At 47.7% G+C, this 13,405-nt stretch overlaps 1 protein-coding gene across 1 annotated transcript in view; it reads left to right on the top strand.

Annotated features, from left to right (window-relative positions):
- SLC44A2 (solute carrier family 44 member 2 (CTL2 blood group)) overlaps window positions 1-13,405 on the top strand; it is a 91,375-nt gene that overhangs the window by 35,430 nt on the left and 42,540 nt on the right. The window contains 4 exon segments of the mRNA XM_075343886.1: window positions 4,348-4,396; window positions 7,467-7,540; window positions 9,420-9,504; window positions 10,043-10,127. Of these exon segments, the coding sequence (XP_075200001.1) occupies window positions 4,348-4,396; window positions 7,467-7,540; window positions 9,420-9,504; window positions 10,043-10,127 (293 nt within the window).

Below are 13,405 nucleotides of genomic sequence, written 5' to 3'. Positions count from 1 at the left end.
GCTGGATCGGCCATGTTTGCACTCCTCAGTTTCCGGTATATTGCGCCGATAACGCCATACTTCAACAGATTGATAGTCATCCCTCTTTTGACACCTTAAAGGGGTTATTCCCATCCCCCATAGAGAGAATATTTTCAGGGAGAGCTATTTTTCAGCTGTTCTTGATCTATATCAAGACTCCTCTCTTGTTCACAGCTTGTTGCCTAGGCGACCGACCACCGCTGCTAGATTGCAGAACATATGCAGTGCTTACTAGCTCTTTTCTGATGAGCTTGTAAACGCTGCTTTGAAGCCGGCCAGGATCGTTACAGCACACTGTTGCCGCCTAGCACAGTGCATATAAGCAAAACATCAATGGTGGTCTGTCTCCAAGGCAACGAGCTGTAAATAAGTGTAATATCTCAAGCATGGATGCAAATTTTAGTAAATTGCAATTTCCATCGATGACACCTTTTTTTTTAAATTTGAGGACTGGTGAAGTCCTGGAAGTGGAAAATGAGCCATATCCCGATGTGCGGTCACGGGGAGCTGTCAAATGGCTGAGAAATCCCCAAAATTGAAAACCTTGTTTATGTGATATGGGAATTTGGGGGTTAATCTGGTGTACTTGGGTAAATATTATATTTCTCAGCTGGTTTGACGGGTTTATTTTCCTACATAAAACCTCGTGTTTATTTATTTATTTTTTTTCCTCTCTCTCTAGTCCCATCAGCAAGAAACTGGCATTAGTAATATTATATTTCGGTATGGTTTTTTTGGTTATGTGTGTGGGTATATTATATATAATATACCCACACACACAACCAAAAAAAACATACCGAAATATATACGGTATATAGATATATATTTATTTATTTTTTTTTTTATATTGTCGCTGCTTATCTCCTTTTGATTAAATAACATTGCCCACTTTGCTACGTTGAGGGTGATTTGTTTGGGAGAAAAAAACATAATAAATATTTTATTCATTTTTTTTTTTTTTTTTTCCCTCCCAGCTATCCTTTTGGCTGACTGCTATCGTTTACTGTCTGATTATAGGTGCTGCAGGGTCATTACGAGGTGGAGGGAGGGTGAAAACTAGTAAAACCGCCCATCTCTTCTGTCTTCAGCTTTCTATGTGCTTTGTCTTCGCTCCTTTTATGCCGCAGAAAGCAGACGTAACTGAGAGAAATAACTATTCATGTCTGGGAAAGATCAAACTTCTTACATCGGCCAGAAAACTGCCACGTAAGAGTGAGAGTGTTATATAATACACCTACTATAATACTGCCCCTATGTACAAGAATACACCTACTATAATACTGCCCCCTATGTACAAGAATATAACTACTATAATACTGCTCCTATGTACAAGAATATAACTGCTATAATACTGCCCCTATGTACAAGAATATAACTACTATAATACTGCCCCTATGTACAGGAATATAACTACTATAATACTGCCCCCTATGTACAAGAATATAACTACTATAATACTGCCCCTATGTACAAGAATATAACTGCTATAATACTGCCCCTATGTACAAGAATATAACTGCTATAATACTGCCCCTATGTACAAGAATATAACTACTATAATACTGCCCCTATGTACAAGAATATAACTACTATAATACTGCCCCTATGTACAAGAATATAACTACTATAATACTGCCCCTATGTACAAGAATATAACTACTATAATACTGCCCCTATGTACAGGAATATAACTACTATAATACTGCCCCTATGTACAAGAATATAACTACTATAATACTGCCCCTATGTACAGGAATATAACTACTATAATACTGCCCCCTATGTACAAGAATATAACTACTATAATACTGCCCCCTATGTACAAGAATATAACTACTATAATACTGCCCCTATGTACAAGAATATAACTACTATAATACTGCCCCCTATGTACAGGAATATAACTACTATAATACTGCTCCCTATGTACAGGAATATAACTACTATAATACTGCCCCTATGTACAAGAATAGAACTACTATAATACTGCTCCTATGTACAAGAATATAACTACTATAATACTGCCCCTATGTACAAGAATATAGCTACTATAATACTGTCCCCTATGTAGAAGAATATAACTACTATAATACTGCCCCTATGTACAGGAATATAACTACTATAATACTGCCCCCTATGTACAAGAATATAACTACTATAATACTGCCCCCTATGTACAGGAATATAACTACTATAATACTGCTCCCTATGTACAGGAATATAACTACTATAATACTGCCCCTATGTACAAGAATAGAACTACTATAATACTGCTCCTATGTACAAGAATATAACTACTATAATACTGCTCCTATGTACAAGAATATAGCTACTATAATACTGTCCCCTATGTAGAAGAATATAACTACTATACTATATGTCGTTCTTTCACATCACGGTCGTCTCCTGCTCCTTGGCTCTGTATTGTATTAGTCGCTGTTGTATATTCTTCCATTGTCAGGACTTGCAGTGCTTGTGCCCCGGGCGGTGTGGGTCATACGCTGGGTGTTCCCGCAGTAATGTGTTGCGGTATCTCTCGGGCTGCAGTTCACAGTCAGGACCTTGTTCTTCATCTCTCTATAATTATAGTCTTGTACTCGCCACAGTGACAATAGTAGAACATGATTATAGTGTTGTCCTCCTGTACACGGCCGGGTTTATATATAGGTTAGTTGGCAGCTGGTAAAAATCGCCAACTCACTAAAACTGTAGAAATCAGACTTGTACAGTCGTGGCTGAAATTATTGTCACTTTTCTAAAACTTGTGGGTAAACAACAACTTTGTTTCAAGCATGTGATGCTCGTTCAATGTCGCCTGTGTCAAGTAACAAGTGCGGGCAATATAAAAATCACACCTGAAACCAGATAAAAAGGGGAGAAGTTGCCTTGATCTTTGCATTGTCTGTGTGCCACACTAAGCATGGAGAACAGAACGAGAAGAGAACTGTCTGAGGACTTGAGAATTAAAATTGTTTAAAAATATTAACAATCTCAAAGCTATAAGTCCATTTCCTGAGATCTTGATGTTCCTTTGTCCACGGCAATATAATCCCAGAGGTTTTACAACCCATGGAACTGTAGCTAATCGACGTGGACGGCAGAGAAAAATTGATGAAAGGTTGCAACCCAGGATAGCCCAAATGAAGGATGAGCCCCAATCAAGAAAATAGCCGATAAGTCCGGTGTTGAGGAAAATGAGGTTCAGCCAGGCAGATTTCCATGTTTTATTCCACGCTTGGTAATGTAGATAAAAAATACAAAGGTCCAAATGAACACTCCATAAATAAATATATATATATATATATATATATATATATATATATATATATATTTTGACACAGCGACGCGTTTCAGCTACATGTAGTTGAAATGCGTCACTGGGAGCATCAGTATCAGCGTGAACTATCCATCCACAGGTAAATTAAATGCTATGGAGGAGACCCAGGAGGACCCCACTGCTGACTCAAAGAAATAAAAATAGCTAGGCTGGAGTTTACCAAAATGTATGTGAGTGACCAAAATCTTTCTGGGAAAGTGTCTTGTGGACAGATCAGATGAGACCAAGATAGAGATTTTTGGTAAAGCAAATCATTCTACTGTTTACTAAAAATGGAATGAGGCCTACAAAGAAAAGAACACAGCACCTATAGTCAAACATGGTGGAGGTCAGAGATGTTTTGGGGTTGTTTTGTTGCCTCCGATACTGGGTTCCTAGACAATGTAGAGCCTAGTATCAGAAAGCTGGGATTGCGTCTTCCTGCAGGACAACGACCCCCAAACACTTCAAGAAGCCCCCAGAAATGGATGGAAACAAAGCGATGGAGAGTTCTGAAGTGACAGCAATGACTCCGCATCTAAACCCCATTGACTCCTGTGGAGAGATCTCTATACTGGACTATGTGTCACTTTATGGCTCCTCCTGACGGTTTCGCTCCCAGTTTTGTGTTTCCTCAAACATTTGGCCAAAATCAGAGACTAAAGCACAAAGGAAAGAATTTCCGGCCTGGAATAAGCAGCCGGCAGTCACCCAGCACATGTGTGGAGGGCGGGGAACGTCTGCTCTTGGCAATGGCTACTCCGAATACAGTGAAAGGGCCGAAAATAGAAACTAATACAAGCGCGATATAACTGTAAGCTCTGCGCTCATCCAGCTTTCCCGTACTCCTGAACGGTCGTCATGTAGTAATAATGTTTTTCTGTGCTACAGGTTCTAGGCACCAGGGGGCGCACTTTTTTTATTTTTAATAAAGCTTTTGTTTAAAAAAAAGTTTAATATTTCATATTTTGTTTTATTTATTTGTTTTATTTCTTTATTTTGTTTTCTAGGAGAACCGAGGAAATACGATCCGAGTTTCAAGGGCCCGATACATAACAGGTAATTTATTATGGGTGGTCACGGTCGCCCTTTACTCCAATTCTGCTCAGGTTTGATGACTACGTCTTGGGGAGGTCTGATCCGACGCGGTCTCCATTTTCTTCCTTTTTAATAACACCGTTCTAACTGTGTCAACCTCACCCCCTAGACCACCAGGGATCGTGGCATTTACCCCTCTCTCTGCCCTAGACTACTTGGGATGTTGGAGTTCACCTGTTTTGCTCCCTTAGTCCACCAGGGATCCTAAAATGAGCCCACTTTGCTGCTGACAATCAGGGGTTCTGGTATGAACCCTTTTTACTTCTCTTACCCACCAGGGATCCTGGGATTTACACCTTTCACTGCCCTAGGCCACAATGGATCCTTGCATTCACCCCTTTTGCTCCCCCAGACAACCAGGGATCCTAAAATGTACCCACTTTGCTGCCCAGGACTATCAGGAATCCTGGCATTTACCCCTCACTACCCAAGACCACCTTTAGTATGAACCCTTTTTACTGCCCTAGACCACAAGGGATCCTGGGGTTCACACCTTTCACTACCCTAGACTACCAGGGATCTTTGAATTCACCCCTTCTGCTCCCCCCAGACAACCAGGGATCCTAAAATGTACTCACTTTGCTGCCCTGGAACACCAGGGATCCTGGGATTTACCCCCTAACTGCCCTAGCCCACCAGGGATCCTGGGATTTACCCCCTAACTGCCCTAGCCCACCAGGGATCCTGGAATTTACCCCCTCACTGCCCTAGCCCACCAGGGATCCTGGGATTTACCCCCCCCCCCCCTCACTGCCCTAGCCCACCAGGGAACCTGGGATTTAGCCCCCCCCCCCCTCACTGCCCTAGCCCACCAGGGAACCTGGGATTTAGCCCCCCCCCCTCACTGCCCTAGCCCACCAGGGATCCTGGGATTTACCCCCCCCCCCCTCACTGCCCTAGCCCACCAGGGATCCTGGGATTTACCCCACCCCCCACCCCCCTTACTGCCCTAGCCCACCAGGGATCCTGGGATTTACCCCCTTACTGCCCTAGCCCACCAGGGATCCTGGGATTTACCCCCTTACTGCCTTAGCCCACCAGGGATCCTGGGATTTACCTCCTCACTCACCTAGCCTACCAGGGATCCTGGGATTTTTACCTTTCACTACTCCATGCCATTAGAGATCTTAATAGGTACCCAATTTTCTGCCCTGGACCACCAGGGATCCTAATATTAACACTGTTCTGCTCACTAACTCCATACACGTAGAGAGGATGATAATAAGGATGATTTCCTTCCACACTAAGGGTACTCCTCACACTTAGCAACGCTCCAGCGATCCCACAAGCGATCTGACCTGGCAGGGATCGCTTGTGCGTCGCTACATGGTTGCTGGTGAGCTGTCAATCAGGCAGATCTCCACAGCAATCAGAGATCAGCCACCCGTGTAACGACGCTGTGCTTTGTAACCATGGTACACATCGGGTTACTAAGCAAAGCGCTTTGCTTGGATACCCGATATGTACCTTGGTTACCAGTGTCCGCAGCTGCCAGAAGCCGACTCCCTGCACACGTAACCATGGTACACATCGGGTTACTAAGCAAAGCGCCTTGCTTGGATACCCGATATGTACCTTGGTTACTAGATTACCGCAGGCTGCCTGAAGCCGGCTCCCTGCACACGTAACTATGGTACACATCGGGTTACTAAGCAAAGCGCCTTGCTTGGATACCCGATGTGTACCTTGGTTACCAGCTTACCGCAGGCTGCCAGAAGCTGGCCCCCTGCTCACTGCACATTCAGATCGTTGGCTCCCGCTGTCAAACACAGTGATGTGCGCTTCACAGCAGGAGAGAATCGACGAAAAATTGGTCCAGGACATTCAGCAACAACCGGCGACCTCACAGCAGGGGCCAGGTCATTGCTGGATGTCACACACAGCAACATCGCTAGCAACATCGCTGCTACGTCACAAAAAACATGACTCAGCAGCGATGTCGGTAGCGATGTCACTTAGTGAGACGTGAGCCTTAACCTGAAGAAAATAATCCATAATGAGTTTCCTAATGCGGCCGTCCATTTGCTGCGGCTGGCTGCCAGAAGGAGCCTTAATGAAGTGCCTCGTAAAGCTTTCTGATGCTTTCCTAGGAAGCCACAGTTTTTTGTTTTTCTTCTTCCCATCATCCCCCCCCTCCCCCTCCCCCAATCATTACAATATTTCATATTCCGAATATCTGCTCCTATATGCACTACATGGCGGGTAGTGGTTCTGCTGTGTTCTGATTAATATAAGCCCAGGCGGGGTGTGGGATGAGTGAGGCGTGGGGTCTGCGTGGACGGCAGTGATAACGGGGGGTGACTCATATGGTAAGTCTCCTCTTCCTCAGTATCACATTTCATTCATTGCTCCATTCACATCCGAAGCGCCTGACGTCTACACACAGGAGAGCAGTGCATTGTGGGAGCTCGGACGCTGCTGCTTTGGATGTGAATAGAGAATAGGACAGATTGGGTGGACTGTTGCGTTTCTGCCCCTGAAGATACCAGTTGCATGGTGTAATGTGAATAGTGTCTGGCGTGTAGCATGGCATGTGACCTGTGAGGATGAGGAGTGGATTGTACCGGTGCTATGTTGTGTGAATTAGGGCATAGCCCTTCTGTAGGACATTAAGTGTTGGGAGTAGCCCACAATGGGAGGGGTTAGCTGATGGGGTAAGAGACTGTTCATTCTAGAAGAGTCAGTTTGAGGTGAGTGACGGTTATGGCTGGATCTCTGTCGTGAGGCCACATACAGTGGGTGACTTGTGACCACAACGGAAAGGAGACTGGAGACGAGATGGCGCGAACCTTCAGAGTTGACTGTGAACAGGGTTGAAATGAGGCCATCATTGGGTCCTGGGCAGCCTATGTCAGTGGCAGTACACAGCCTGCACAGGATTCACAACCGCCTACACGGCACAAGTCCACACACCCAGCCAGAACCAGGCAACCAGAGTCAGTCCTTCACCCATGACTCCTGCCTCGCGCCGCCCTTCACTGTGTGTGATCTGTGGCCTTTTTCCACCCTGACGACCCTCTCTGTTTTGCAGAGGCTGTACGGACATCCTGTGCTGTATACTCATCGTGCTCGCCATTATCGCGTACGTGGCGGTGGGGATTGTCGGTGAGTATTTGCACACTGTCAGCATCCCGATGAAAAATGCTGCAGTTTATATAAATTCTTCGCCACTTCCAAGATCCCCGTTTTTGCTGTCATTGATTTGGACATGTTCTCGAGTGCGGCCAAACGGCAGAGACCGAAACTTTTCTTGGGGTTTGCTCCAATTGTGTCCAGTGTAGACAATCCCTGGGCCATGTTCACATGCCGTGACTTATCTGCAGCCTTGGGGGGGCGCTGAGTTCACAATGCAGGTTATGCGGTGCTTTTTTTGGGGGTGTAAGTTACATGTGATTTGTCCACGTCACATATTTAATAGTTTTGTATTCACCAAATAAACCCCTCGGCAGATCCTGCTTTGTCCTTTCTCATCGCTTTCTATGGATGGGGAAACACTGAAGGAATTGAGATTTTTTGCATATTTCAAAATTGATGCAGAGCTCAGTCAGGATAAAACACCGCGTGCATCAGACATGTGACGTCTTGTGCTGCCGGTATTTCCGTAAAGAAAAGCTGCAAAAATGCTCCATGTGAACATGGTCTTAGAATTCCAGACCAACATATTGTAACAGCACTGATGCATTGTAGGAAACGAACTGGAAATAAGGTGTATGGATGTTGAGGGGAAAGGGGTGGCTGTGGCTTTCGGGGGCGCTGTATGTGGACGGGGCGTCGGGGTGCTGTAAGTAGACGGGGCGCTGGTGGATAAAATGCTGGTAATTGTTGTAGGTGTACGCGGTGCTGGTAGCTGTAGGTGGACGGTGCGTCGGGGGCAGCTGTAGGTGGCCGGGGCGTCGGGGGCAGCTGTAGGTGGCCGGGGCGTCGGGGGCAGCTGTAGGTGGCCGGGGCGTCGGGGGCAGCTGTAGGTGGCCGGGGCGTCGGGGGCAGCTGTAGGTGGCCGGGGCGTCGGGGGCAGCTGTAGGTGGCCGGGGCGTCGGGGGCAGCTGTAGGTGGCCGGGGCGTCGGGGGCAGCTGTAGGTGGCCGGGGCGTCGGGGGCAGCTGTAGGTGGCCGGGGCGTCGGGGGCAGCTGTAGGTGGCCGGGGCGTCGGGGGCAGCTGTAGGTGGCCGGGGCGTCGGGGGCAGCTGTAGGTGGCTGGGGCGTCGGGGGTGGCTGGGGCGTCGGGGGCGCTGTAGGTGGATGGGGCGTCGGGGGCGCTGTAGGTGGATGGGGCGTCGGGGGCAGCTGTAGGTGGCCGGGGCGTCGGGGGCAGCGGTAGGTGGCCGGGGGCAGCTGTAGGTGGCCGGGGCGTCGGGGGCAGCTGTAGGTGGCCGGGGCGTCGGGGGCAGCTGTAGGTGGATGGGGCGTCGGGGGCAGCTGTAGGTGGATGGGGCGTCGGGGGCAGCTGTAGGTGGCCGGGGCGTCGGGGGCAGCTGTAGGTGGATGGGGCGTCGGGGGCAGCTGTAGGTGGATGGGGCGTCGGGGGCAGCTGTAGGTGGCCGGGGCGTCGGGGGCAGCTGTAGGTGGCCGGGGCGTCGGGGGCAGCTGTAGGTGGATGGGGCGTCGGGGGCAGCTGTAGGTGGATGGGGCGTCGGGGGCAGCTGTAGGTGGCCGGGGCGTCGGGGGCAGCTGTAGGTGGCCGGGGCGTCGGGGGCAGCTGTAGGTGGCCGGGGCGTCGGGGGCAGCTGTAGGTGGATGGGGCGTCGGGGGCGCTGTAGGTGGCCGGGGCGTCGAGGGCGCTGTAGGTGGCCGGGGCGTCGGGGGCGCTGTAGGTGGACGGGGCGTCGGGGGCGCTGAAGGTGGACGGGCCGTCGGTGGCTGTCGTAGATAATAAAGGGATGCTATGTGTGGATCTTGACTTTTTTGCGTTAGTTATAATGGGGGTGTGAATAGTTTTTCAATCTAATTTTTTGTTTGTGACTTTTATGATTGTCTCATTTCCGCAGCCTGGACCTATGGAGATCCGCGTAAAGTCATCTACCCAACAGACAGCAGGGGGCAGTTCTGTGGACAAGCCGGGACCCCCAATGAGTAAGAGCTGCTGGGATCATACATGTAGTGCTACTTTGTACTGTATGAATAGGGGGAGCCTCCATGTGACTCTTTAGCCCGGTCAGGACCCCTCTGTGAGCCAAAGAACTGCAATGAAAACACAAACTAGAACGACATTTTGGTGGAAAAGCCCTTTTAATGGTTATGGCTGATAACCACAGCTTTAGATGGATAGCCGCAAACTGGCATGAAAATGATTGCAGCTGCCTGCATTGACCTCTAGGAGGCGCACACAGATCATGGAGATCACTGGGAGCTGCATAAGGCTGTGATCACACATTGCGTTTTTATCACTTTCTTTAGTGCTGCTGTGTATTGCCTCGTGCAGGGCGGAGAGTGGCACAGGCATCGCTTTACGGCACGTTGCGCTTTAGTGTCATGTACTGGCGTGTCTGTCTGTGTTCACATTGTGCCTTTAATTCTGAGACGTCCACTCTTATGTGGGGCTGAACACGGCCGTATACAGGCGGTCTGACTACACTCGAGGTGACTGTGGCCATTTATTCTCTCCTCACAGGAAGAAGCCGTACTTATTTTACTTCAATATCATGAAATGCGCCAGCCCCCTCGTCCTGCTGGAGTTCCAGTGTCCCACCACCCAGGTGACTGAAATGGCAGGATGGAGGAAGCCATGTCACCCCTTCCCTGCTGGGCTGCGGATAATCTATAGCCCTATAATCCGCCTGATTATCTCCATGCCGGCTAAGTGGGCGGGCTTTACTGGTGTGGCGCCTGAGCTCTGACCAATCAGATTAGCTTTTTCACCTTCCCTATATATTTTATTTTTTTTTTTTTTAACTGATTTAGTGAAACACAGCAGCTGCATCTCCCTCCTCTCCCCTCCATATTTTCCAACTGCTGTTTTTAACTAGATTTATTTGTTTGGGACTGAGGAGGTTTCTGACCATTTAGTGAAGCTCTAACATTACTTTTCCACATACACTGAGCAATTTATAAAAAAAAACAAAACAAAAAAAATAAATTTTATATAATATAATATATATATATATATATATATATATATATATATATATATATATTAAATATATATTTTTATTTCGGTATGGTCTTTATTGGGTGTGTGTATATTATACATACATATATATATATATATATATATATATATATATATATATATATATATATATATATATATATATATATGTGTATATATATATATATATATATATATATATATGTATAATATACACACACCCAATAAAGACCATACCGAAATAAAAATATATATTTATTATATATATATAATATAAAATACACACTGGGTGGTCCACAGTAGGTGGACAGTATGTGTAATAGGGTTATCAAACATGGTGTAAAGTGAAACTGACTCAGTTGCCCTTAGCAACCAATCAGATTCCACTTTTCATTCTTCACAGACTCTTTGGAAAATGAAAGGTGGAATCTGATTGGTTGCTAAGGGCAACTGAGTCAGTTTCACTTTACACCATGTTTGATAACCCTATTACACATACTGCCCACCTACTTTTGGACCACCCTGTGTGTATTATATATTACAGTACAGTACAGACCAAAAGTTTGGACACACCTTCTCATTCAAAGAGTTTTCTTTATTTTCATGACTCTGAAAATTGTAGATTCACATTGAAGGCATCAGAACTATGAATTATCACATGTGGAATGAAATATTTAACAAAAAAGTGTGAAACAACTGAAAATATGTCTTATATTCTAGGTTCTTCAAAGTAGCCACCTTTTGCTTTGATTACTGCTTTGCACACTCTTGGCATTCTCTTGATGAGCTTCAAGAGGTAGTCACCGGAAATAGTTTTCCAACAGTCTTGAAGGAGTTCCCAGAGATGCTTAGCACTTGTTAGCCCTTTTGCCTTCACTCTGCGGTCCAGCTCACCCCAAACCATCTCGATTGGGTTCAGGTCTGGTGACTGTGGAGGCCAGGTGATCTGGCTTAGCACCCAATCACTCTCCATCTTAGTCACATAGCCCTTACACAGCCTGGAGGTGTGTCTGGGGTCATTGTCGTGTTGAAAAATAAATGATGGTTCAACTAAACGCGAACCAGATGGAATAGCATGCCACAGCAAGATGCTGTGGTAGCCATGCTGGTTCAGAATGCCTTCAATTATGAATAAATCCCCAACAGTGTCACCAGCAAAGCACCCCCACACCATCACACCTCCTCCATGCTTCACGGTGGGAACCAGCCATGTAGAGTCCATCCGTTCACCTTTTCTGCATCGCACAAATACACTGTGGTTGGATCCAAAGATCTCAAATTTGGACTCGTCAGACCAAAGCACAGATTTCCACTGGTCTAATGTCCATTCCTTGTGTTCTTTAGCCCAAACAAGTCTCTTCAGCTTGTTGCCTGTCCTTAGCAGTGGTTTCCTAGCAGCTATTTTACCATGAAGGCTGCTGCACAAAGTCTCCTCTTAACAGTTGTTCTAGAGATGTGTCTGCTGCTAGAACTCTGTGTGGCATTGACCTGGTCTCTAATCTGAGCTGCTGTTAACCTGCGATTTCTGAGGCTGGTGACTTGGATAAACTTATCCTCCGCAGCAGAGGTGACTCTTGGTCTTCCTTTCCTGGGGCGGTCCTCATGTCAGCCAGTTTCTTTGTAGCGTTTGATGGTTTTTGCCTCTGCACTTGGGGACACCTTCAAAGTTTTCCCAATTTTTCGGACTGACTGACCTTCATTTCTTAAAGTAATGGTGGCCACTCGTTTTTCTTTACTTAGCTACTTTTTTCTTGCCATAATACAGATTCTACCAGTCTATTCAATAGGACTATCAGCTCTGTATCCACCAGACGTCTGCAGAACACAACTGATAGTCCAAACTCCATTTATAAGGCAAGAAATCCCACTTATTAAACCTGACAGGGCGCACCTGTGAAGTGAAGACCATTTCTGGTGACTACCTCATGAAGCTCATCAAGAGAATGCCAAGAGTGTGCAAAGCAGTAATCAAAGCAAAAGGAGGTTACTTTGAAGAACCTAGAACAGGGGTGGGGAACCTCCGGGCCGCATGCGGCCCGCCATGACCTTTTATGTGGCCCCTGGGCAGATTCCCGGGGGAGGCAGTGCTGGTGCTGTCACCGCAGTTTGCTGCCGCCGGCCCTTTAAATCCACACATTGCTGTTTGTGCTGCAATGTGTTCTCCCGTTGGCCAGTGCCAATTGTGGGCGGGTCCACAGCAGCCTCAGCTTCCAGCCTTGTGTGTCCGCCCCCTGCCCTCCGGAGATCAGTGCCTGCCTTCTCCTTCTGATGCAGTGTCCGGCTCCTGCACTCCGGTGATGTGAGTGCAATGCTGCTGTGAGTCCAGCGCCGACCCTCTGCTGCCATGTGCCCTGCCCAATGCTTTGTGCCTCCCCACACCAGTTCTGTAAACCCTCACCCCCAGAGTTGCATGAAACTCTCAGCGCAGTGTGGCCCCCAATGTCGTGTGCACCCCTCCCCCAGTCCTGTGTGCAGCCCATCACCCAGTAGTCCTGTTTGCACCCCCCCAATCCTGTGTGCACCCCTCCCCCAGTCCTGTGTGCAGCCCCCCAATGTCCTGTGTGCACCCCCACACAATCCTATGTGCAGCCCATCACCCAGTCCTGTGTGCACCCCCCAGTCCTGTGTGCACCCCCCAGTCCTGTGTGCACCCCCTCCAGTCCTGTGTGCACCCCCTCCAGTCCTGTGTGCACCCCCTCCAGTCCTGTGTGCACCCCCCCCAGTCCTGTGTGCACCCCCCCAGTCCTGTGTGCACCCCCCCAGTCCTGTGTGCACCCCCCCAGTCCTGTGTGCACCCCCCCAGTCCTGTGTGCACCCCCCCAGTCCTGTGTGCACCCCCCCAGTCCTGTGTGCACCCCCTCCAGTCCTGTGTGCGCCCCCCCCAGT

This window comes from Anomaloglossus baeobatrachus, chromosome 4 (assembly GCF_048569485.1).
Source record: "Anomaloglossus baeobatrachus isolate aAnoBae1 chromosome 4, aAnoBae1.hap1, whole genome shotgun sequence".
Lineage (NCBI taxonomy): Eukaryota > Metazoa > Chordata > Amphibia > Anura > Aromobatidae > Anomaloglossus > Anomaloglossus baeobatrachus.
Note: the sequence above shows the minus strand (reverse complement) of the source record. Positions and strands in the feature narration are given on the sequence as shown.